The sequence below is a fragment of the Dreissena polymorpha genome, chromosome 15 (assembly GCF_020536995.1).
Source record: "Dreissena polymorpha isolate Duluth1 chromosome 15, UMN_Dpol_1.0, whole genome shotgun sequence".
In the NCBI taxonomy this organism is placed as follows: Eukaryota; Metazoa; Mollusca; class Bivalvia; order Myida; family Dreissenidae; genus Dreissena; species Dreissena polymorpha.
Window position 1 is genome coordinate 14,824,370 of NC_068369.1, and position 26,297 is coordinate 14,850,666.

At 32.9% G+C, this 26,297-nt stretch overlaps 2 protein-coding genes across 5 annotated transcripts in view; both read left to right on the forward strand.

The window, feature by feature from the left end:
• The window catches only part of LOC127860912 (transient receptor potential cation channel subfamily M member 2-like), a 31,511-nt gene extending 22,311 nt beyond the window's left edge, over window positions 1-9,200 (forward strand). Inside the window, exons 10-11 of the mRNA XM_052399225.1 lie at window positions 6,876-7,398; window positions 9,089-9,200. Coding sequence (XP_052255185.1) covers window positions 6,876-7,398; window positions 9,089-9,200 — 635 coding nt within the window. The remainder of the gene's footprint in view (window positions 1-6,875; window positions 7,399-9,088) is intronic.
• Window positions 9,201-12,023: 2,823 nt separating this feature from the next.
• On the forward strand, window positions 12,024-21,354 carry LOC127860821 (uncharacterized). 4 transcript variants are annotated; one of them, XM_052399110.1, is made up of 10 exons: window positions 12,024-12,069; window positions 14,859-14,890; window positions 15,050-15,071; window positions 15,827-15,858; window positions 16,025-16,046; window positions 16,700-16,731; window positions 16,898-16,919; window positions 17,305-17,336; window positions 18,415-18,487; window positions 19,144-21,354. In XM_052399110.1, the coding sequence occupies exons 1-10, from the start codon at window positions 12,037-12,039 to the stop codon at window positions 19,183-19,185; spliced, it is 342 nt and encodes a 113-aa protein (XP_052255070.1). In that variant the 5' UTR covers window positions 12,024-12,036; the 3' UTR covers window positions 19,186-21,354. The 4 variants fall into 4 exon arrangements, with proteins under 4 accessions (XP_052255070.1, XP_052255073.1, XP_052255071.1 ...); XM_052399113.1 differs by lacking the exons at window positions 16,700-16,731; window positions 16,898-16,919; XM_052399111.1 differs by lacking the exons at window positions 16,025-16,046; window positions 16,700-16,731.
• The last annotated feature ends 4,943 nt before the right edge of the window (window positions 21,355-26,297 follow it).

A 26,297-nucleotide genomic window follows, 5' to 3' on the forward strand; every position in this document is an offset into this window, starting at 1 on the left:
CTCGCACTCTCTCCATCGTACTCTCGCGTTCTCGCATTCTCGCCCTCTGGATTTTAATGTGTAACCACGATGGCCCCAACGATATTCAGTAAACAAATTAAATTCCGCCTTGCAGTTAATCGATGTATTAATTGTCGTGATAAATTATATCGGCTTTTATGCATACAATTAAGTTATTTTCCAGATTGTTTTATTTTCTGTCGACAGTGTGTATACACGCATACACATTCATGAACATGGTGAAATTATGAGATAGTTCTAAATATGTAAATACACACACACATAAATCCGTGCGCATAAATTTAAAACATCTAAATGTGAGTTGTTTTATAAGGCTACATCATACAAATTGATTATTAAATACTTACCTAACCCTGTTCATCACAGATTTAAGTTTTGAGAAAAATACAGTTCTACACACTGAGCGCAGTCCTGGTAAAATATTTCGTATATGTACAATAATCCACGTTTTCTTATTTGTGGGTTGAAGTGTGAAGTCTGAGTTTAAATTTGAACATAAGTTATACCATAGAAAATTACAAGAATGAACGATATCGTAACTTGGTTTATTATGCCCCCTTTCGAAGAAGAGGGGGTATATTGCTTTGCACATGTCGGTCAGTCGATCGGTCGGTCCGTCCACCAGGTGGTTTCCGGATGATAACTAAAGAACGCTTGGGTCTAGGATCATGAAACTTCATAGGTTTATTGATCATGACCCGCAAATGACCCCTATTGATTTTGAGGTCACTGTGTCAAAGGTCAAGGTCACAGTGACCCGAAATAGTAAAATGGTTTCCGGATGATAACTCAAGAACGCTTGGGTCTAGGATCATGAAACTTGATAGGTAGATTGATCTTGACTCGCAGATGACCTCTATTGATTTTCAGGTCACTAGGTCAAAGGTCAAGGTCACATTGACCCGAAATAGTAAAATAGTTTCCGGATGATTACTCAAGAACGCTTAGGCCTAGGATCATGAAACTTGATAGGTAGATTGATCATGACTTACAGATGACCCTATTGATTTTCAGGTCACTAGGTCAAAGGTCAAGGTCACAGTGACCCGAAATAGTAAAATGGTTTCCGGGTGATAACTCAAGAACGCTTATGCCTAGGATCATGAAACTTCGTAGGTAGATTGATAATGGCTGGCAGATGACCCCTATTGATTTACAGGTCACTAAGTCAAGGTCACATTGACCCGAAATAGTAAAATGGTTTCCGGATGATAACTCAAGAACGCTTATGCCTAGGATCATGAAATTTCATAGGTACATTGATCATGACTTGCATATAACCCCTATTGATTTTTAGGTCACTAGGTCAAAGGTCAAGGTCACAGTGACAAAAAACATATTCACACAATGGCTGTCACTACAACGGAGAGCCCATATGGGGGGCATGCATGTTTTACAAACAGCCCTTGTTTAAGGACTGTATCACATAAATGGTTGCATAAGCTCCTCTGTAGAAGTCGGAAGACATTTCATTTAGTTTATCATTATGTACATAAGGGGACATACTTTTAAAGTTACGATTGTGCCGTTTAACAACACATGGAATCCATATGTTCTTTTCATGAACTTTTTGCATTCTGGGCACTAATACACAACTGACTGATTAATGTCCTAAACAAATTCACTATCACAATGTTCATCCTCGTCATCCCATGACACAAAATCCGCCGAAGACATGTTGAAGAAACACAGAAAAGTCACTTAATAACTTGATCAATATGCTAAATATCGGAGAATGGCACAGTATACGGGTCTGAAGATTTCTATACATATACTCTAGGTGGTAATGTTATTTATTATTGGTAAAATTGTGCATTGACTTTAGCGGTAATTTAAGTAAGCAAAGAACACAAACAGCAGATTAGAGCAGACCAAGAACAGATTCTCTCCATAAGAAGAAAAAATTGTTCAGAGCTTTATTCAAATTATACTACAGGTAAATGGCATTCGGATTATTCAAATTTGAACAATGCAATTAAAATGAAAAACAAAAATCTAATTAAAACAACCCATTATTAGTTGTTTGTCGTAAGATTCTTATCGCTCCTTTATCTCATAACAAAGGCCATCTTTATATACCGGTAATCACTGTGTTTTTCAAACTCGAGCCAGATAAAATCGCTTAATACAACAATGCGGCATGTGATTTATTTTAATTGACACATTACCGTTGAGTGATAATACCGCATACATTCTCATTTTAATAATACATAACATATTTGTTTCAAATCACAAAAACTGGAATGCGAAAGCGTGTTTTAGAAATGTTGATAAGCTTGTTTACTACCGTTGAAACCATCAAACAGTTGCGCGTTTAAACCTATCTCGCCAAAACCACTGGATGTGCGAGAGTTTGCCGATATTTGGCGAGCTGCCTATCTCTGTTATCTACGTCTCTGATAAAACTAATTACTGCTGTGTTGTTTTTTCATCCTTTCGATTTGTCTTTTTTTATATGTCTGTCAAATACAGGGCATATTAAGGGATTACCTATGTCATGCCTGGGATGGGCAGCTTCCAGTACTTTGTCCGGAGTATAAGTCTTTAACTATAACACCTATTCACATGAAACTTTATATATGGATAGATGGATAGATGGATAGATGGGTCTAATCTCTTACAAAACGACATTTTATTCAACGTAACGTACTGAGTTAAGAAAATTCAATAATTATAAATTGATTTTGACACCTTAAAAAGAAAACCTCAATTATTTAATAAAGTTTGGTGTCGTTTACTCTTTATACAATGGAATATATTGCAATGGTTATAAACTGTTTATTGAAGTCTGATCCCCCACCTCCCTTCTCCGGTCAAACTCCCATTGGAGTTCTTTATAAATTGGAGTTAGACGGGGGGGGCCTCCGTCAAACACCCATTGGGGTTTAATTTAAATGGGGGTTTGACAGGGTCTCCGTGAAAACCCCGTTGGAGTTTAATGAATATGGGAGATTGACGGGATCCCCCGTCAAAACCCCACGGGTGAAGAAAATCTACAAACGCTTTATTTTCTTATTAAAGTACATATATCTTACAATTTTAACTTAAACATGTGTATTTGTAAACATTGAAACAGAAAACAAAGCATATTATTTCAATTACATTTTTTGTAAAATATTGGTAAAATTCTCCCGTCTGGAAAAAACACCCGTTGGAGAATTGCAATTCTTAACGGGGGAGACAAAATCCCGTTGGAATCCCACGGGTGATGACAACTTTATCATCAAATAACTCTACTTTCCAAAAACATTTAACTCTTTTTTTTTCAATTATATATATGTACTCATTGCCTCCTACAAATTATGCAAAATTTCATCACAATTGTTCAATAAATAAAAAAAATAAGTTTGCAAATAATCTGGATTTGCAAACTTAATCTGGATACTGTTACAAAACAAACAACAACTACAGTCTAAACATATGCAAAGATACCTATTCATCAAGAACTACTTGTTATAAAAATTGAGGCCGGCATATCAAGCAAGCATACACCGGTACTTTATTAATGCTTTAATGAGGAGCAGCATGTGCTTTGCAAAGAGTATTGAATCATCCACATGAATTCTAGACTTGTTCAGAACTTCCACTAACTGCAGTGCACGGTATATTCACAGATGAGTTCTAGGTGTGGTGTGCCATTAAACATCACACAAATTGTTTAAATTAAATTTAACTGATCTGGCCTTAAAGTCCTTTTTTAAATGGAAACAACCGATGCTTTAAGATTAATGCATTTTCAACCCCAACACTCGGCCGATCAATATCTTAAAACGTACATCCTGTCAGTTTAAACCATCAACAAAATGGAATCAAATTGCAAAACACAATAATTCACTGTTTAGCACCCTATGGGTTCTATAGAGATAACTTTCTATAAATAACATAAACAGCTCCATGTTTAGACGTGCTTAAACTACAGCAAATATTTTTTATTTGCAATCGCCAATAAATTAATATGTCGTCGTAAAATTAGATTCATATTACACTACGAATTTAATTTCGTGAAGGAAATTCGATTTACAAAACAATTCATATCACCGGAACATATTATATTACACACAAGAATGATCTATGACATCTTTTTGAGAGAAAAAAAAACAGCGAGCAAGATTGAACTCACGAATAAGATAGTTATAGAGACAGTGCTGTTAAACTCCACTTTGATTTTAATGACGTTTTACCCTATGAGCGCTCTTTGGTTTTAAACCTGACTCTTACTGAAACTTAACTACAGTGCGTTTGATATTTTGTATAAGCGAGTATAACATAAAAGTGGCTACAGTGGTACAACATCTTGATCCATGTTTCAATTTCTTGGATTTGTCTATAGAGTTAATATTGTTAAATGCATGTTTAATATTATACTAATTATCAGGTGTGAAAAAGAACAAAAACTTGTGTACACTATACTATGAATTGATTTCACCCATGCGATGGCCCTTCAGTTTGTTAAGTAGGCATTTAAAACTTCGAGAGCTTAACAAAAGCGCAACAAACACAAAATCTCAAAACCACTTCCAAGAGATTGACGGACATGTTAGGCTCCAGGCACGAACACTCTGGAAACCAGCAACGGTTATTTAAATTCACAACCATTAGTCTTAAATAATAAAATCACCTTCTGGTCAAGTATACAGGATAAACGCCGTTTCCTCTGTTTTATAATTTCGGCCAAACGAATACTTCAGCAGGCGTAACAAGTATTAAAGCATGCGATGCCTAATCAACAGTAACGTTCAATCAAATCATCGATTTTGCGACAAGGAAGTTAGGATAAGATTGCTTTCATTCATTCTCCAATTGCTTCTGGATCCAGTTTTGTATTTTGTGAAGCATTTAAGCACTTAAATGCATTCTATGTGTTATGCCGCTTTACATTGCTGGAAATATTAATAAAAAGTATATTTCGAAGTTATGTTTAAATTATAATAAACAGAAGTCATACAAGACAGATGGAAAAATATGCACAATATTATTTATTTACTGTTTAAAGCATGTACAATAAACGCATTTTGGTATTAAAGAAATGCTAAGCAAATTTGGTTTAATTGCACACAAAAATAGTTTTTAGCTTAAACGTTTATTATTTAACACATTTCAGTAGTTTACATGTCTATGTTAACCGCAAAACAAACAACCGAGCGTGTACAATAGCAATGTGTGAAACTACGTTAAACAAACTAAGCCTACAGTGACTTACGATATCCGAATGTGCCATCTATAATCTCCAACGTCTTTCATCAAGGGCGACAAACGACACACGAAGCGATACATGATATTTTGCGCGACACAGGAAGCGACAAACGATATTTTGCGCGATACGTGAAGCGACGCGCGAGAATGTACCACGAAATATCTCCCTTGTGTAGGTAGCCCAAAAGGCGATATATCGTGGTAAATTTTGCGTGTCGCTTCGTGTATCGCGCAAAATATCGTGTGTTGCTTCGTGTTTCGCGCAAATTATTGTGTGTCGCTTTGAGTATCGCGCAAAGTCGTGTCTCGCGTTCAAAGGGCGACACACGAAACATAAGCGACACACGATATTTTTCGCGACACACGAAGCGATACACGATATTTTATAATTCAAATAACGCTCATATTACCCTAATTTTAGACCACGACACACGACACTTGAAGCGATACACGATATTTAGCGCGACACAGGAAGCGACGCACGATATTTCGCGCGATACACGAAGTGACACGCGATATTTGTACTGTTCACATATCGATGTAATAATATCGCCTGTCGACTCTCGCGTTTTTTAAACGCTGTTAAAGTAATTTTTAACCATTCATTATCAATTTGTCTCCCCTGATTTTTTGAAAACGCGAGAGTCGATAGGCGATATTAAAACAGCGATATTTAAACAGTGAAAAAATAAAAAAGAACAATTCGCAAATAACATCTTTTCACGTAGTACATGTAAAGATAATTAGTATATCGGGACGTTCCCGTTACACTACCACGTTGTTCAATCGTGACTAGCAAATATGGTTTATTTCTTGTTTATTGCAATTTTGACCGACATATGATCATTATTATAACGAAATATTAATGCGTGTTCAAATGGCTATATGCAAGGAAATTATGCATGTGGACGCCCATCTACTCAATTAAAACCAATGTTAGGTCCCATTTAATATATCTAGCCCGAATTTAGACTCACGGGAACTATGTTTCCCAGTCAACCATTAGATGTCCAGCTGTGTAAGAAAATATATATGCCATCTAGATCGTGTACTGTTAGTCTAGTCACATAATTTGGTAAGACTAGTTTAGTAAATGCGTTTCTTTTTGCCTAAATATACTTCAAATGACACCATTTGTTATAAGCCGAACAAACTGCGCTACAATATGCACATTTAAAATTGTATTACGTTTTAAGAGAGTTCCATTTTATCATTTGAATGTACACGAACTGCGTTTGTATATACCGCAGGACGTCTTTACTTGAATTATTTTTTTCGTTTATCTGATTAACTTGTACAAACACAAATATAGTGATATTCATCTACAATGTCGTTTGAGTTACACACTAAACAATACCGTTTGTGCCATGGTGTATTCTTTCTTTACTATATATCGATGTATACGTAATAGGTGAGCCGACACACGGTATCAACAAAAATACTATATAGGTTGGTATAATATCAAGATAACGTGCATATTATATCATGTGCTAAAATTGCCTTTGTAAATCTTATACAGATTTGTCCACATTAGACCATTTTCGATGTCACATTTCCTTTAATTATATTACGTGCTTGTTATTTTTTAAACGTGATCTGGTCATTCGATAAATGCATTTATAATTATTTAATAATTAAACATATATGTTGATAATTTTCAGGATTTGAAAACGACGAAAAACGCTCAAACAGTGCTAGAACAGATGCTGTAAAGTCAACAAATATTGAGATAAATTACAACATGCTTAAATATCATTTCCCTGATCTGCAAAAGAGGGTCAGAACTCTTGTTTGCAAGGTGTATGGTGATGTGGATGCGATCGTTGAGAAGACTTATAGCGATACCAAAGATCCTGAATTTGTAAGCCGGACAATACAAATGGTTCAAACGTTGCAATCGCTATGCAAAGTGGTATCTTCATTTAGCAATACGTGTACCAACCATCTCCTAGAGGAATACTTTAAAACAGAAGAATATTTTGATTTTGCGTTTCTCGGTTTAAATTCAAAGACGACAATGAATACAATTCAACAACAGATATGTGACATTGAAACAAAGATAGATGTTTTGTATAATTTACCTCTTCACGTGTTACAAAGAAATTCATTCGATAAATACATTGAGTCTAAAAATAAAACCCAATCTGAACTAAGCGACACGAAAATAAAGACAATAAATAACAGGTAAGGGGAACTTAGGTAAAAACTGAATATTAATGTAATGAAATATGAATAGTATACGAATGTTCTTTCAAAATTCCATTTGCGTCTTCCTAAAAAACACGACATAGATGACAGATATAAAAGATTAATGTAATATGAACGAAAATAAAGATTTAAATATGCGACGATTCTAATGTGTAATGAACTTTCGTGATAACACATTTATTTTTATCACTAGGCCTTAAGTGACACGTATACATACAAACGCAGCACACAATCGATGTTTCGTTTACATGCATCTGTACAAAAAAGTGGCAATACACTATCCGTGTACACATTTTTAATTACATGATTTTTACCACACAACAGTTTAATGTTTAAAGGGGACTTGTTGAAAGGTTGTGGCAATTTTGAAATTTGGCATTACATGCTTTTCATTAATAAATTAACATTAGGGACGTAAGACCACGTTAATAATTAAAAAAAATGAGAATAACACCGGATTCAAATAACTGTCATTTGAATAAAAAGGAAATTGCATTAACCTTTTGGCCTAAAGGGATTTCGTACTGACTAATGCATCATGCACTTTACCTATGCAATCCAATGTGTTGTTAAATTAAACGAACACAAGCTCATTAAAACGGTTCGCGTTACCAAGTAGTTTATAACTATTTTAATTTGAAATAAGGATTATTAGAACATTTAAACGTATGATCAGATATTGGCTTCGTCGTTTGTATTATGGTGCTTCCTGGTGCAGATAAATATATATATATATATATATATATATATATATATATATATATATATATATATATATATATATTAGTCTAAGACAAAATTTAGAAAAGTTGGTACTGTGTGGGTTCGTCTATCTGTGAAGAGGTTCCTTTAAAACTCTTCTTACGATTTTGTTGAGTGTTTTTTTCTGATAGAAGTTCTTCTGAAACCTTATAATTGTGTTTTATATATATAGTTCATCGGTTTTATTGAATAACATTTAAATTAATTTTAAATTACCAAGTGCATTTGAATAATACAACGTGTGTTATCAATAGTAAAACTATAAATATGTTCTTTTTATTATTTCAGACTCAATCGTATGGTAAGTTGTACGATCGTTCTACTTCAAAATTGCATATATGTTATTGTTTTAGCATAACAATTATAAACATCATAATAACCAGCAGTGCCATCATCGTTTTCTCTTCATGGGATCTTCTTAGTCCGATCATCATCAATTTATGATCATTGCAGGATTTTTTTTTACATCATCATCATCTTTATATCATCACTTACATCACTTCCATCATCTTTACTATCATCATCGTCGTCATTAGCGTTGCCACTACAGTAATCAACACCGGCACCATCATCGGATAGTTTTCGTCAAATCATCATAAACCAAAACTGGATTGGTCGTTTTCATCCTTTTGTTCATCGTAGTAAAATTCAAAAACATCATTATCATCATCATCATTATGAATATCATCACCTTTATTATCGAAATCATCATCATCGCCTCACAGTCGTATATATCAGACAAAGTTAGACTTCCCCTGAAAATGTTTCCTAAACCAATAAAATTTACCATAGTCTTGAAAGGCGCCGTTAGAAATATTATTGTATTTTGTCAAGTGGGTATCTAGCCTCAGTGGTATAAAATATCCTGCATAGGGCTTATCATCACCATTAGCTCCTCACCTAGGCGACCCGGGTTCAATTTCCTTTCCCGGAAGCAAGTGAGTTTGATTGGTGGTCACCATATCGGACAGACCGGAGACTCCGGCATCTCCGGCTACCCACACAACACCCAGTAGACCGCACTAAACTTGAAAATCTTTCAGATACAAAGAGATAGCTATAAATTGCAGCTATTATTAAAAATTCGTCCAAACATTCATTAGTCTAGTAATTTAATTAGATAGGAATACTGGGACACACTCCGGGTCAACACATAATGCAGTCTAATGCGCTGCGGGATCTCAAACTGTTCAAAATACTCACACATTATCAGCACATTGACTCTCACGTAGGTGGTCCGTGTTCAATCACCGTTCCCGGTTCAAGATATGTCGTAAAAATTTCGTAAATATGAACTAAGATGATAATGATGTATATTCAAAAATAAATGTCTCGTATGTACCGCTGAAAGATGCAGTGCAATGTACTAAGCTATATTGAAATACTCAAATATCATGATGTGACTATAAACAAAATAAATTAAGTAAAACGTCATTTTACAGTTAAAAACGATATTGAAAATTATAATTTAACGACGTTACCATCGATACTAGTTACTCAGTATTGTGTGTGTCGTATGCCCGAGAGCACATAGACCGTATGAACTCCCAGTGAATGTTTATTGCGTACAAAATACGCACAAGTATGCTACCCAGAATTGCTGGTCTTTTGCGATCCAGTTATTTTATTAACAGAGATAATTGTGTCTACATAAACTGTAATGACACTGACATAAATGTGATGCAAAGTATGGTACCCAGAATTGCTGGTCTTTTTCGATCTAGTTATTTTATTAACAGAGATAATTGTGTCTACGTAAACTGTAATGACACTGACATAAATGTGATGCATGCATTGAATGATTTGATATGCAAACACAATGCTGACTTAGAGATAGCCCGGCCCGCATTCTTTCAATTTCGCAAGAAAATTGTATTAAAATTGTAATCAATAGATGATGTAACTTGTCTGATTTGATTAGATTGTCCACATACAGGTATATCGGCTTTGTTTATTTCTTTTTTCACTTGAATAATGATGGCTTTAGGAATAATGCCTTAAGAAAATATAAAAATGGTGGAAAACGTCTTCTAGTCTTTTATTTAAAGAAATCGCATTAACTGCCGGTTTAAATCAGGATATATCATATCAGAATTAAACAAAAACAAATGATACAAGTTGGTGTGGCTTGAAAATAGAAAACCGTTGTTAATCGATATTGTATCGGGTTCAGAAGCGTGCATGAGCATCGAAGTATTATATAACAAATTCCTATCTCAAACATAAGTACGATTTATGATTATTTGGGGTCAGGCATTTAAGTGCGGGTATTAACTATAACTATTAAGCGTTTGTGTAAATAAAGAACAGCACATTAACTCAATTACTTTCTGCTTAATTTAAATGTATGTGTTTGCTTTATCTGAATGCACTATAGTTCGTCATAAAGTATGGGCTATCCGGTTAGCACAGTGGTTGGTACACGCGCTTCACACCGAGGCGACCCGGGTTCAATCCTCGTTCCAAGCATTTTGTGAGTTTGGTTGGTGGTCACGATACCGGATAGGTGGAATTTCCCCCGAATACCAAATTAAAAACAAAATCTTTAAGTAACAACTAAGAAGCTGGATATTGCAGCTATAATTTAGAAATTCATCCTATTTTCGTAAGTCTATAACATAAATAAGGTAGGAGTTCTGGAACACACTCCGGGTCCACACATAATGTTGCCTCAGGCACGGAACGACCTCATAAACATTGAAATACAAACACGCACATGCACGCACACACGAACGCCCGCACACACGCACGCACGCACACACACACATACGACGCAAAGTATGTTGTTCAATGAATATAATATGTCCCTTCTCGTGTCATTCCTTTATCGAGGTGCCATGGAGAACAGTCATAAACTCACTGAATCTAAAGTTGTATATAATATAACGGGAGGTGTATAGTCTTGTTGGTTTGTGAGTCAATATTTAAGCAGCGCTGATGCTTATTCACATCACATTTTGCTACGAATTGAACCAATCAAACATACGCATTGCATGTCTTTCAGAGCGAAAAAGAAGAGACGTTTCGGAGTACGATGTAAGTATGAAAACAAACATACAAAATCGTATATGGCTTGCAGTTATTAATTGTAATAATATTATATTGATCTTAGTGAATTGTAAACAAATAATGTGTAAAATTTTACATGGATGAAATCAGTATACGCCTCTTAAAAATAGCTATTTTCTATTTTACAGTTATGAACAATGCTTTTATTTGCCATTATAGAGAAGTTTGCGGAAATATTCGGTCATTTGTTTATATTTCATGTAATACGTGTTAACTGTCTACCAAATAAGGATGCATTAATTTGTATTTTAACTCATTTGTCATATTAATTCTTATATAAAATAGAGCCACTATAACACATATAGCCCAATGTGTATGTAACGTCAACGGCAATACAATAGCTGGAGTTGTTTAAGACAAAGGACTTGCTTAATTTTTCTCAAATTATCCCGCTCCTTAAACATAATACACGCGCTACAACGATCACTGTGAACCATATACATGATCAGTGGAATCACGACAAGTTACAGCTGTGGCATGTACAACTAAATATACAGCAATAACAATCGACAAGCCTTAATATCAAATTGACCACGGACGTCATATATCAAATATAATGATATGATTTTTTTTTCTTATTTACAACCAAAAACATGCCATTAGAAGCCATGTTTTTTTTTCAGCTTAACACATGTAACAGCTTATTGAACATTTGTTTTCATAACTGTTACAAATAATCGGATTTGGAATTCGAAAATTTTATAATTATATATGTGTATGTGTAAACGGATCACTAAAATAATGTTGTTCTTTATACGTTGCAGCTCGACACAGTTATCAAACATGCAAGAGAAAATAGCTATTGTGGATTCTAAGGTATATTTTGAATTGTGTGTTGGCAAGGTGACTACAAGACAATCTATTGAGGTCATTAATTAAAGCTATGTCTGTACTCAATGTATTTTCCAAATTGATTAATAAAAGCGTTGCAGACGCCTCATTATTTTACCATTTCCAATATTGATCATCCATTAATAAACCAATATTTAAACAATTTACTTAGTCAGGAGTGTTATTTTAAGTGTGTTAACATAATGTGTATATTCATTTTTTCAAACTATGGCATTTTTATTTTGGCAAACTGTGACACAAGTTGTTTTAGGGTATTTTGGAATATTGCAAATTATGTTTTAATCAATTATGAAAATTTCGATTTTATCCTGAGAATGCTTAATCAATCGTTAATTCGTTTAATACTTGAAAGCGATATACAAAAAAGCATTTTGACGCAGTAAGTATTTCGTATATCGTATAACCGAGAGCACAAAGCTTTAAAATAGTGTTTGTCGAATGTTGATAATGTACTGAGGCATACCGGTTCAATGTCCGGTATGGTAGTAAATGTTGCTGATTTATAGTGATGTGATTGACACAGATACTAGGTAATAATTAATCGCCAAAACGCTGTTATAGATGTAATTGACATGCTAGATAATCTGATACTCATATACACTGCTGACCTAAATACCACCCGGTTCACTATCATTTAATAACGCGACTAATTTTAAATTAAAATAATATCAAATATGTATATATTTATTGCATCATTTTTGATATATAAGCGAAAACTAGTGTTCACTCAATTGCATTGTTAATGGACTATTTTCTTTCATTAATATTCGATTATTAAGCAAAGAGAATTCTTGAAATCATGGAATAATGACTTGTTTTGGGGGCGATTGCCTTCTTAAATTCGCCCATTTTGTAACATAATATACGTATTTTGGGAATCAGTTTCTGAATAAAGTCCAAACAACCCACCCAGATTCTGCATTCGCAAACAAAATAGCTCCAATTGCATGGTATAAGTATTAATGCGCACAAACAGCTTACAGCGCGCGTCCCATCCATGGAAACGTCTTTTCACTGTGGCATTAGCACTCGATTTACACTCAGTCCTCGTGGAAGATGTAATCATCGACAAAATATTCGTTTTTTTTATATGACAATTCGCCCGTGTTTATCTTGCCAGTTTTGAACTTTTTCCTTACACACGAAATACTTGTTGTGGTTGTCACTTTTACAGCAGCTAATTATACGCCATTCATGTAGTAACATTCGGATAAGCGGATGAACTTCACATTGTTATATGCTATTCAAATTTACTTAGATAAAATGATGTGATCAGTTCGCAAAACTTAACTTAGATATTAAACTGTAATGCAGTATTTTAACGTAAATAGATAAATAAAGCAAAATCGCCCCCAATACTTTAAGTACTTTGATTCTACTTTTGTTACTGAACGATTAAATTAGTTCACACAACCTACATCAAAGTAAATATAACGTGAGACAATGATGTATTATAAAACAATATCAACTTAATCCCAAGTAATGAATCAGTAAAGCATGATTTAAGTTGGTGTCGTCGCCTTGAACAATCTTTGCAAAACATTGCAGGTTTAAACAGCTTGAAAAAAGAACACCTTCGTCAATTCATATTCCATCTTCTTCAGAAGCGTGTATAAGCATCGAAGTATTATATAACACATTGATGTTTCAAGAATAAGTAAGAATTACAATTTTGTTGGATAAAGCATTTAAGTGAGGAGATAGAACTTAATATTAAGCATGGTTGTACTTAATCAACAAAAACGCATTTTCTCCTACATCCCTCCTTTGCGTATAAACTAGGTACTAGCAAATGGGACTCAGATACCGGATGTACGTTTATTATTAAACTTAACATCATAAAAACCAATATCAAACCGTCAAACATACATCACAGTATAGCGCTTATAATAATACAATCTTTCCTCAGTCATCATACAGTATCATTCTTTGTCAATTTATTTCATTACATCTATCAACTATGCCATATATCATTTCCAGAATATGAAATATTTACAAATTACTATAAAAATAACATGTACACCATGCCGAGTTTCCAAGGTTGAATGACAAAAACTGACCACTGTTCAACCATGCACGAATACTCGTCCTTCTACAGCGCCCCCTAGCGGCCAATACGTACTGAAGGGAATATAATGTTCGTCTCATTCAATAACTTTCAAACGTCGAAAATTACATCAATCATTTATTTCCTGCTTAATTTCAATAAGATTTATGTGTCGGCTATTTCTGCATTCACTAGTTAGCGCAGTGGTTGGTTCACGCGCATACCACCTAGGTGACCTGGGTTCAGTCCTCGTTTACATCATTATGTGTGTTTGGTTGGTGATCATCATACTGGATAGACGGGGTTTCCTCCGGGTTTTCCGGCTTGTCCCAGAGTACAAGACTGCACCAAATTAAACAATTATTTCATTAACAAATAAACAGCTGTATATTGCAGCTATAATTCCAAAATTCGTCCCACTTTCGTAAGTTCTTGGGAAGGAGTGCTGGGACAAACTCTGGGTTCACGCACAATGATGCCTCAGGCTCGGAATGACCTAATACACTTCGAAATACACACGCAAACACGTCGTTAAGTATCTTGTATGATGGATATGTGCCCTTGAGAACATTCACCAATGCACTGAATGTAAACTTGTTTATTATTTAACGAGAGGTGTTCAGTGTTGTTGGTTCGTGAGTTAATATTTAAGCAGTTCTGATTCTTTAACACGTGCTATCAAACAAACATATTGTATGTCTTTCAGAGCAAAGAAGAAGAGACGTTTCGTAGTACGATGTAAGTATAAATACACAATTGTATACGGCTTGCAGTATTGACTATATTCATAATTTATTGATTAATTAGTGCATTGTAAACAAACGGATTATATTTTATGTTTAACATGGATGAAATCAGTATATGCCTCTTTTAAAATGTATTTGTTTTATATTACAGGCTGAATAGGACTAATCAAGCGGTAGGTTTAAGAAATACTGTGTGGCTAAGGGTTTGTAATTGCGATTATAAACAACTGTTCGGATGCATATGAATTAAACAATATACACACTCAAATATTAAATGTATAGAGTACAAGTATGTCGTTTTTAAGAAACGTTTGGTGAAATTCGCACACAAACTAGTTCGCAATTGTTACACATATAGGAGCGACGACTTTTGGAAAAGATTTTAAACGAAAAACTGATCACCACGCCCATTCGCCTCTATACTCGGGTGTTGCGCATACAAATGAATGTTAATGACATTGTTATTTTAGATGCTCGGATACATGGTAGCAATCAAACACGTTATTTACCATTTCATCATTAATTTGATTGCACACAGTCATATTGTTGTGATTCTAGATTTAAAAACTTGTGCGAACCATTAAAAAGGAACAAATCTTTAGTGTGGTTATGTTGATGGTTTGTAGGTGATAAATTTTTTTCATATGGAGGTAAATTCTTATACTTAAATTCTGATAAAATCGATATTCTATCCGATTAATAAGATATATGACATTTCTTTTGAATTCCTATTTTTTGGTAAGGTGCAATGAATAAAAACCATTTGTATATATTATTTGCATGGTTTTATATTATGTTTTAATGACGGGATTATTTTAATCGTGTTGGTCCATGAGATTAAAACGTCATATTTATAAGGTCAGATTTTTAAGACGTTCATTGTTTTCTACAATCAATTATATCAAATAAGTACTGTACTTTTTTTAAGTTCAAAGAAGAAGAGGAGTTTCGGCATGAGATGTACGTACTTAATATACAATAGTTTGGGATGTGCAGTTATTACTTTTGGATATTATGTATTTGTCGTCTGGTGTTTTGCTAACACGTTTTTGATATGCATAGTTAAACATGGATAAAAACAGTGTGTGTATGTCTCCTATTTTTAGTTATTTGTTTTAAATTACAGGCGGAAAAAGAATAAAGATGCGGTAAGTTAAATATTATATAATACTCGTATTGTTAGTGTAACAATATTTTTTATATGTTCATATGACACATTGTGACACTAGGATATGTTGCTTCCACGATATATACTTAATTATACTGTTAATAAATAAAATAAATATGACAGAATGACGGTGAATAAGTTATTTATTCTGATTTTAGTATGCAATATGCCTATTAAATTATTTAAGAATATACTACTAGCACATTTTAAGAATCGAGGAACCGTATATAAAGTGGTTCATTTGTGCGCATAATTCAGGGTATGCTATTATATATTTATGAATTTATGTTATGAACAAAATACACAGCAGCAAATTCAATCAGTCACTATCTGCTGTGTAATAATTTGTTGCTCTGTATTTCTACATTCAATATAGTTTGCCGTAAAGTAAGTTGTATAACGGGAAAAGATATATGACATTTCTTTTGTATTCCTATTTCTTGGTAAGGTGCAATGAATAAAAACCATTTGTATATATTGTTTGCATGGTTTTATATTATGTTTTAATAACAGGATTATTTTAATCGTGTTGGTCCATGAGATTAAAAAGTCATATTTATAAGGTCAGATTTTTAAGACGTTCATTGCTTTCTACAATAAATTATATCAAATTAGTACTGTACTTTTTTTTAGTTCAAAGAAGAAGAGGAGTTTCGGCATGAGATGTACGTACTTAATATACAATAGTTTGGGATGTGCAGTTATTACTTACGGATATTATGTATTTGTCGTCTGGTGTTTTGCTAACACGTTTTTGATATGCATAGTTAAACATGGATAAAAACAGTGTGTGTATGTCTCCTGTTTATAGTTATTTGTTTTAAATTACAGGCGGAAAAAGAATAAAGATGCGGTAAGTTAAATATTATATAATACTCGTATTGTTAGTGTAACAATATTATTTATATATTCATATGACACATTGTGACACTAGGATATTTTGCTTCCACGAATTATTCTGTTAAGAATTAAAATACATATGACAGAATGACGGCGAATAAGTTATTTATTCTGATTTTAGTATGCAATATGCCTTTTAAATTATTTAAGAATATACTACTAGCACATTTTAAGAATCTTGGTGTTGATTAACTGTTTAATTGATATTTAAGTATGGTTTCCATATAATGAACATCGGTTAGTGAATCGTATTACTGTCTCTGTCAGCAGTGTACGTTAGTATTTACTGCGACTAATTTCAATTATTGAGCTGACACCTTTTTAATATCCTCCAACAGGATGAGAAAGAAGACCAGTTAAGAAAAGTGATGTACGTATAATTTATTGTTTCATGTCGTAAATACATTGTTTAATATCTTGATTTTGCATTTCTTTTTCAATCGTTAAACCCCGGTTTCTAAACGTGGTTTAGACACACAAATTGTGATAACACTTGATCAAAAGAATGCTTTCAATCAATGCTTGAGTTGATCGGTCATCGATTGACTTTTTAGTGATTCTAAAGAAACGCACACGGATGCATCATCTTATCAATTAACTCTTTACCCTTGCTTAAACAGACGACATGCATGGTCATAAATTTACCCGTCTACTGGTTTTAATACCGACGACTGTAACGATAAATGATGTTGAGAAATATACATCACACATTGTTTTTAGTTAGACGTTATTAACACAATATGTTTAGAGTCATTTAAAAGGAATAACATTGATTTAGAGACTGCATACACGGGGTATGTCCGTGCGCATATAATCGATGCAAAGGTAGTTGGTATATATTGGTTTCCGTTGTGCACAGTTTGAGCATAATACATGTTTTATCAGTCTTAATGATGTCATATTTAATTCTTACTTTCGTGCTATGTGGACAATAAACTCGATCTACTAGCTCTTGTCAATACTATTTGAATATCTAATACTGCATTATTGAATTTGAAGCTGAATACATTATTGTAATTATCACTTTAGGAAAACGACATCTAAACTAAATTCGATAACGAGTCAATGCACATTTAAGGAAATATGATGCAGTAGTTTGGCACAATTTTTGTTATCAAACTACAGCATTTAGCAACAATTTTGGAATCGTGTTTAACGTAAGAATATAAAATGAAATTGTATATGATTTAATTAATTTAAAGGTAACGCATATTCCTCTATTATAAAGGGTCGGGATGTATACCCGTCCGGAAAGGGACTCGTGTATTGCGTGCAATAGGGTTAAAACCCATTTGTATGTATCATCTCATGCATGACATAACACCACAACGCGTTTTATATCTTTTCATAACACTGGCAACTAGTAAGAAATAAAAAAAAATATACTCTGAAATTAAAACGATATTGTATGTGTTTTGTTAACTAATGCCGTACTTACAATGTTTCAGTATGGATGGGTTCAAAAAGGTTCAAGAAAATCTCGACGCTCTCAATAAGAAAGTACATGCTTTGGAAATAAAGGTATATTCAAACACAACAAATGACTAATTTCCCAAATCATTATACAGAAGGAAATTAACTATATGTGTGTTGAACAAATCATGACTAGAGGCAAATAATTAAACAAATAAAATCGTATATGTTGAAAGAAATGTTTCGGAAAATAAATTTTTCTTTAAGTATCTTCATAATATGCTTATCCCGTGATTTGAATATGAATGATGGCCAGTTAAATATAATGCGATCATGCCGTAATATTGTATTACAAGTATAATAAATTCTGGTTTCCAAATACAAAGCCGTCTTAACCATCAACCATCTTATAATTAATTTCGCGCTCACAATCTTGAATTTAACGTTTTACTATCATGTTTTTAAAAGCCGCTAACGTGCCAAAGAGAACATCTACTTTCTTTGTCGTGTTCAATTTTTCCGTAAGGATAACCTGGTGGAGAAGTGGCCGACAGTAATGGTCGAATAATTTGATCTCATAAAAGTATAGTTTGATCTCAAATAACAAAGAATGCAATCCCAATTTAAAAATTTGTCTTTAAATTTTGGAAAACAATGAGAATAATGAAATTGGTTCTTTAGAGAATTGATTGATTTATTTATTTTTCTTTGCAGTTACTATGTAATTGGTTTATATGCACCATAACTATTTCCTTTTAATTCAGACTGAAGGCCAACATCAGGTGGAGGAAAGAACGCAACCTTAGTGGGTAAATGATATTATAGGCGATGTTGTTTCGAAAACATTAAAATACAGACAATCAGTTTACTGAGTTAACGGTACATATGTGTATCATTTTCAGTAACACAACATTGTGACATTTCTAACGAGTCGTAAAAACGATATCATTTTCAGCGCCTATTAAATATGACAAAGGTCTTATATAATATAAACAAGAACTTTCAAGTAAGCACGCTCAATAAACACGAATGTAACATGATCTTATAAATGTTTCTACCAAACTTAATGGCATCGGCTGCCCATCTATGTGTTGATTCTTAAATTAAAGACAATGTTAATGGTTTGATGCGGATTTTGATAACATATTTATAACACATTCGTAATTTATAATTATAATTAGCGTATTTGACGTATTTGTACACAGTTTCTATTTAACGTTTTTTGTATTGATTAATTTTGTTCAATTCATTTTATGCTTGCACACGTCATTTACATTTGGTGTGAGTGTTCATTACATGAGAGAATGTTAAAAACTTCAGTTCAATATGTGCTAAGAAATGGTGTGATTTGAGGACGCATACCGTTTCAATTTATTAATACATTGAATATGATATTGCCAGTGTAAGTTCACGATTGTCTTAATCTGGGTTTATGATGCGCAGTGTACTTATTCCTTCCATATTGTAACTTACATGTATGTATGCAAAGAAATAAGACGCTTAAACAGGAGTTGTATAGATGCATATTGTTGTACATTTATAAAAGCATATGTGGAGTATTGGTAGTGGAAGGATATGAGTGTTCGTTTGGTGACTTAAAAACTGCTTTCAGAATATATGATACTATCAATGTCTCTAACATGCAAGGATTTATCTGAAAACGCACATTTCCTGAAGAAAAATAGAATTAATTTAAATGACATACAAATATAGTTATCTGAAGTTTCACTTAATTTTAATATCTTTTTTTAAACGCCATCTCAATTGTTAAAGTTGTCTTTGATCGTGAACAGTTTATCAATGTTAACTGTATTGTGTGTTAATTTCAAATTAATATTGCGTTGCTGAGTATAACCATGTATCTATATTCACAGAGCACACACTTCAGTGTTTGTGTTTGTAAAGTGAAGTTCTGGCCATACCGCTTAATGTTTATTTTTAATTCATGCTGACATATTGTATACATCATGCTTAGTATAGATGTGCTGTATTGCATGCATAAATCAAAAACGTAAATATACTTGTTAGTGTATATGCCACTGTTGCTTAATAAGTTGTCTTTATCTAATGACTTGATAAGTTTCCCATTACTTTTATACATTTAATCATACATATAATGCAGTAAAATGTGTATTCGTCCTTTGTGATTGTTGTATCTAGACAGATGTTATTGCAATAATATTTATTGATTAAGCGTCCCGTAAACATAAACGAAGTGTGATCAATACAAACACCATTTTGATAGCACCACAACTTTGTGTTATTCCCAGATACTAAGAAGTTTAACATCAACAATAACATATATGTGTTGAGCTGTCTTTGGTATTTACAAACGGTGGCTTGATCGTATGCAAACAAAACAATTCATCACAGTAGAAGTCATACTTGTGCACGAAATGTTAAGTGTGGTGCTTCAGACTATAACCGAGATTACTTTAAATATTTGAATTCGTCCTATAATGTCCTTTGAAATGTGTATTGTATTATTTTCAATATGCCATAAAATATCCATCAATCATTATAAGCAAATAATAAAGTGTTTTTCTCAAAAAGATGTTTAATATTGGTTGCAGTTGCCCGTGTGTGTTATTAATAGAACAGTTTCAATGAATATAATTATTTTTCAAAACGTTGTATTTACTATTCGATACTTACATTTGCCTGTATATGCATATGTATACCTTTCAAAGGTATATTTTTGGATGTCATATTGGTGTATGATAAAATGATTACTTGTGAATTTAACAACTTTGAAAATTGTTGAACAGGAATTATGATGTGATAAGTTGTTTAATGGCGAAAAATGAAAATATTTGCAAACAATGACACAAATTAAACAATGACTGAAGTATTTACCGAGATTTCCGATCATTTGCCTCTGTGTTGAAACATTTTATTTTTTCAATTTGTGTTTGTTATTAATGTTTTGTACATAGTTTTCCTATAAAAAATCTGCTTTTGAAGCAAAATACGTAATTACTTATATATTTTTTTCATTGGGATATCAATTCACATTTGATTTGATTTTTGCCTTTCTTTTGATTTTAGTTTCCAAGATTCTGTGCAAAAAAACGTTTAAATAAGGTTTATTTTATAATTTGTGTTTTTTTTATTCATTTGCATATCGTTTTGTTTATATGTCATGTAAAGTTAACAGTTCATTAAAACGACCAGTAACTATTTAAGGTAGTTTTTTATGAATTAAATATATGGATAGCGATAGATTGTCAACCGATTTTGAAAATAACAAAATACTAACAACCAAGTATATCATGTTGCATGGTCTACGCATCGCCATCAAAAGATATAACAAAATATCGCCATTAATAAAACAGCAGATCTTTCTTACCATTCTTCATATTGATCTTTAAAAAAACTGTAACGTATAGTGTTCATTTTTGTTTTAATATAAAACACATTAGTTACTTTACATTGACATGAAATGAAGTGGTGTTTATACACATACGTGATGATATACAGGTGAGGTTTTTTACAATAAAGTGATCAAATGAATCAACAATAAATGTTCAGCGATAAATGCAAAGTTAATGTAGTCGCAAACAGATCAACATCAGCCATATGAAAAAAGTCCGTCTAATGCTCACTGAACTACCACGCATGTTTGAAGTTTGTATTTTAAGATTCAATACATTTTTATCAAATTAAATATTAAAGCAGCATTACTAAAACATAATTTAATGTATAATCAAATGTATTGTATATCCATTATATATATGTGTGTGTTTAAATATAGCGTCATATTGTATTTTTTATTTGTACCCTATTATTAATAATGTACATAAATTCATCGTTATTGATTTCTGCTTTATGTTTATATTAAACGTGCGCGTCTTCTGAGATACTATGTAGGTATGAAAACAACTCTTCTTGTACAGGTTTAAAGTTAGTTCTGACAACTATTGTGTAACCCAAAACAAGGAGACAAAATGAGTACAAAGCTCATTAAATTGCTTTGTATATTTTATTGAAAGCCGTATTGTTTTGGAGTAGCGAATGTCTTCATGCAGTATATATTATTATGAGTGTGTAATTATTTTACCACTTGTGTGATAGTTGAATTGATAAACTAGATAAATAGATGCTTACGAAACATTAGTTGAAATGCTTTGTGAGTATACACACAGACAGAAACACAATGTATATATGTTTATTACAGGTTTACGATCGTAAAAGAAATTATCAACTTATCTTACACACTTATGTGCTTTAAAAATGGATCATTCGACTTACTTTAAGAAACGAATGAAAAAAACTAATATCCAAATCCATACAACAATACCCTAAACACAATTTCTTCTATTAAATTTAATTGGTCAATACGTTAATTGTTTGTCACCACACACATATAATGTATTTTTTAATTAATTTGATTTTGAATCGTAACTAAGCAAACACTTGCCTCAAGACGTTATTTAAATAGATATAGTTTGTTATTGTTTCTTACATAAAATTTCATACAATACAATGTCTGGAAACTCAATTTTACTAATGCCAATATGTAACGATTATTTTGTTTGCAATAGTTTTGATTGACATAATAAAAAGAATTGAAAGAAATATTTATTTGCATTTTATTATTAAACTGAGTCATCTTATGTCTGTGTAAGTAAAATATGAATATATACTACAGAAATGACACACACAATTCATTTGCTCCACAGCGTAGTAATATTGTATGTGTTTATTACTGTTTTCTTTGTATTTAAATTGTAATTGCATAATCAAATAATGAAATTTTGATGTTATAGCTAATGTATAAATTTTGATTGATTGATGTTATCATTTTCATTTCTCATGTTTTTACTAAAGCAATCACATATGTGGACGTATTTGATTGCGCTGGCATTAAAATATCTTGCGTTTACGTCAGCTCTTAACATGAAACAACCGTTCATGTCGTTAAAGAATACATCGTAAGAAGGGATGGATGAAGCAAATGTCTGTATTGTAATAGTTACCCCAAAACATGAACGGGCAGAGTAGAATTCGACTGACTTTGATATACACTCAGTTGTTTTCCGGACAGGTTGCGAATAGAAATGTCAAAGGATTTATATAAGCTGTTTTAAGCTGTTTGCCTTATGAGTTTGATACTGAGCACAAACGTGTTCCGCACAGACGATAAGTATTGAGAATGTACCTTTGCTTTTCGTTCAAAATGTGCACGCGAACAGTAAGTTCATACGATAAAAAAATCGTATGCATATATGAGCATTCTATTAAGACGTCTGTCTGTAAAAGAAACATATTATAACACATTATTGTAAACATTGTTAACGTCCCATGTGTGATTGCAATAAATTAACATTCATTTGAAATATTGTATTATTCTTATTATTATAAGTAGTAGTATTATTTAGTTTATATTGTGTAGTCTATTGTTTAGTTTATTTTGGAAAATTGTTGTTCAAATGAGTGTACCAGCAAACCATAGTGCAAGTAAATTTATATATATAAAAATACATATGACGTCTGATTTGGAATAAAGTTAATCGTTTCACTTATTTATGTAAACTATTATAACACAACATTATACATTCAAAAAATAACACAAAAATAACGTTCAATGTGTTATAATATATTTAACGCGTACGTAAACAAATATGGACTTTGGTTTTGCTGTAACTACACAATGCATAATTAAGCAATATAAACAATTATCATGTGCATTAATGTTTTTTTGTATTCGAACAATGTTTAGAGTCTTTAGGTATAGATAAATGACAGGCCTTTAATCGAGCATATGTGCACCCAAATTCACAATCATATGCAGATTTGAACAATCAGATATTTTTGTCTGCTTATATTCCATATTATGTTTGTGTTTGCGAATTTCAAGCGCAAGTTCCTTTTGTTTGCTGACCAAATGAAGGCTTGAACACTTATTTAATGGGGTATGTTATTTGATATAATCCGATGAATAAAGATTAAAAATCTAAAGACCCAGAACACATAATTAACGGCCACCGGAAAAACTTTGCGAAACCGAAATTTCGCAAACTTAAGTACCCTTTTTCTTAAAGATTTGCTACTTTGAGACATAGTATGCGATAAAAGTCTTATCGTTGATTAATAATTGGTTATTTTCACTCAAAAAACGCGTTTTCTTCACTATGAAATTTATAAACAAAGTTGGGGTTCCCATGGGATTTTTGCATTTTCCCATGGGATTTTCGATTTTCCCATGGGATTTTTTCTCCCATGGGATTTTTTTTCTCCCATAATTTGCAAATGGGAGAAAAATCCCATGGGATTTTGAACATTTTAAAAAACGTGTTTTATTTGCGTTTGCAAGTATTTTAACGTTATTTAAGGACTGTATATTGGTTTTATGCCAATTATATATAAAAATATTTAGTAATAAAAAAATCCCATTTTAAAATGGGAGAAAAAAATCCCATGGGATTTTTTTCTTATTTTGAGAGATTTATTCATGAAACTTTCAGAAACATCATATTTTATGAAATGATGAACAACTACGATATTTTAATGCGTTTAGTCGTGTTTAAAAAAAAACAAAAAATCCCATGGGATTTTTAAATCCCATGGGATTTTTAAATCCCATGGGATTTTTTCTCCCATGGGATTTTTTCTCCCATGGGATTTTTTCCAATGGGATTTTTCAGTTTCGTAAGCCGAATAAGTTTCTTAATGCGAAAAACAACAATAAAGGAAATAATAATTATAATTTTGAATAATAAATTGAATAATATAAATAACATGAATATTTTTAAAATGAGTTACAATTAAAGGTTTATGCTAGTAGAACTTATCATTTCTTGTTCGAGCAGATGGTTGAGTCCAATTGGTGAGTATGCCAGCTTAGAACCAGTATAAATGCATCGCAGACAGACAACGCTGTCATACTGTACACACCGCTGAGTAACAATCTTTATTGCATTTCATTTTGCAACAGAAAATGAACTCCGTAGTATAATTGATCTTATATATGCCCTCTGCTTTTGAAAGCGTGCAACACATTAACATAACAATACGTCCATGCCAAAAACTATGTGCAAATTCCATTCAAAGCTATATACACATTATAAAGGTCAGATGACCCGCGTCATGCGAAAATGGGTCTTATGTCATATGCGGCCGAAGTTGGTCCATCCTAGCTTGTCCAACCGCGCAGTCTGGTCAGGTACTACGCTGACTGATATATAAAGTCAAGCCATGATTCGTGGTCTCATATCCTAACTCGGTAGCTCCTGTGCAAAACTTTCACCGGAAACGACGGCACCGAGACGGGCGCTCGAACTTTGCGGATGCGCGTTATATGTTATATATAATAGCGCGATGTGTTTTTTCTTGCCTCAAATTAGTAAGCCCAATCAGCGTTTTATTGTGTTCTTTGCTTCTACTATTAACAAGAACTTCAACTGATACGAACATGAATTTTATTTTAATATGTTTATTTAATGCTCGGAAAACTCATTGTATATTTAGACTACTACTTATAAAACAAAGTCGGGTTTTCAACATCTGTTTTCGGCATAAAAATTGTTATTCCAAACCAGATTTTACGCACTTTACTGTACAAAATACCGTTAGGGCCACCGTGGTTACTCATTAAAATCCAGAGGGCGAGAATGCGAGAACGCGAAAGTACGATGACGACAGTGCGACAATACGATGGCGACAATGCGTTCGTACGATTGCGAAAACGCGCTAGTACGATGACGACAATGCGACAGTGCGACAATACAATGGCGGCAGTTCGATAGTACGGGGGCGACAATGCGATAGTCATATCGTACTGTCGCCGTGGTATCATCGCAATGTCGCCATCGTTCTATCGCATTGTCGCCATCGTATTGTCGCACTGTCGCCATCGCATTTTCGAATTGCCGCCATTATACTATCGCGTTATCGCATTGGCACCATCGTACTATCG

What these genes read in the sequence shown, in the direction of transcription:
- LOC127860821 (XM_052399110.1), top strand. Translation starts at nt 12,037, where the DNA reads ATGCAAGAGAAAATAGCTATTGTGGATTCTAAG. An exon ending in TAGCTATTGTGGATTCTAAG is followed by an intron (nt 12,070 to 14,858) that starts GTATATTTTGAA and finishes TATGTCTTTCAG; the next exon opens with AGCAAAGAAGAAGAGACGTT. An exon ending in GAGACGTTTCGTAGTACGAT is followed by an intron (nt 14,891 to 15,049) that starts GTAAGTATAAAT and finishes TTTATATTACAG; the next exon opens with GCTGAATAGGACTAATCAAG.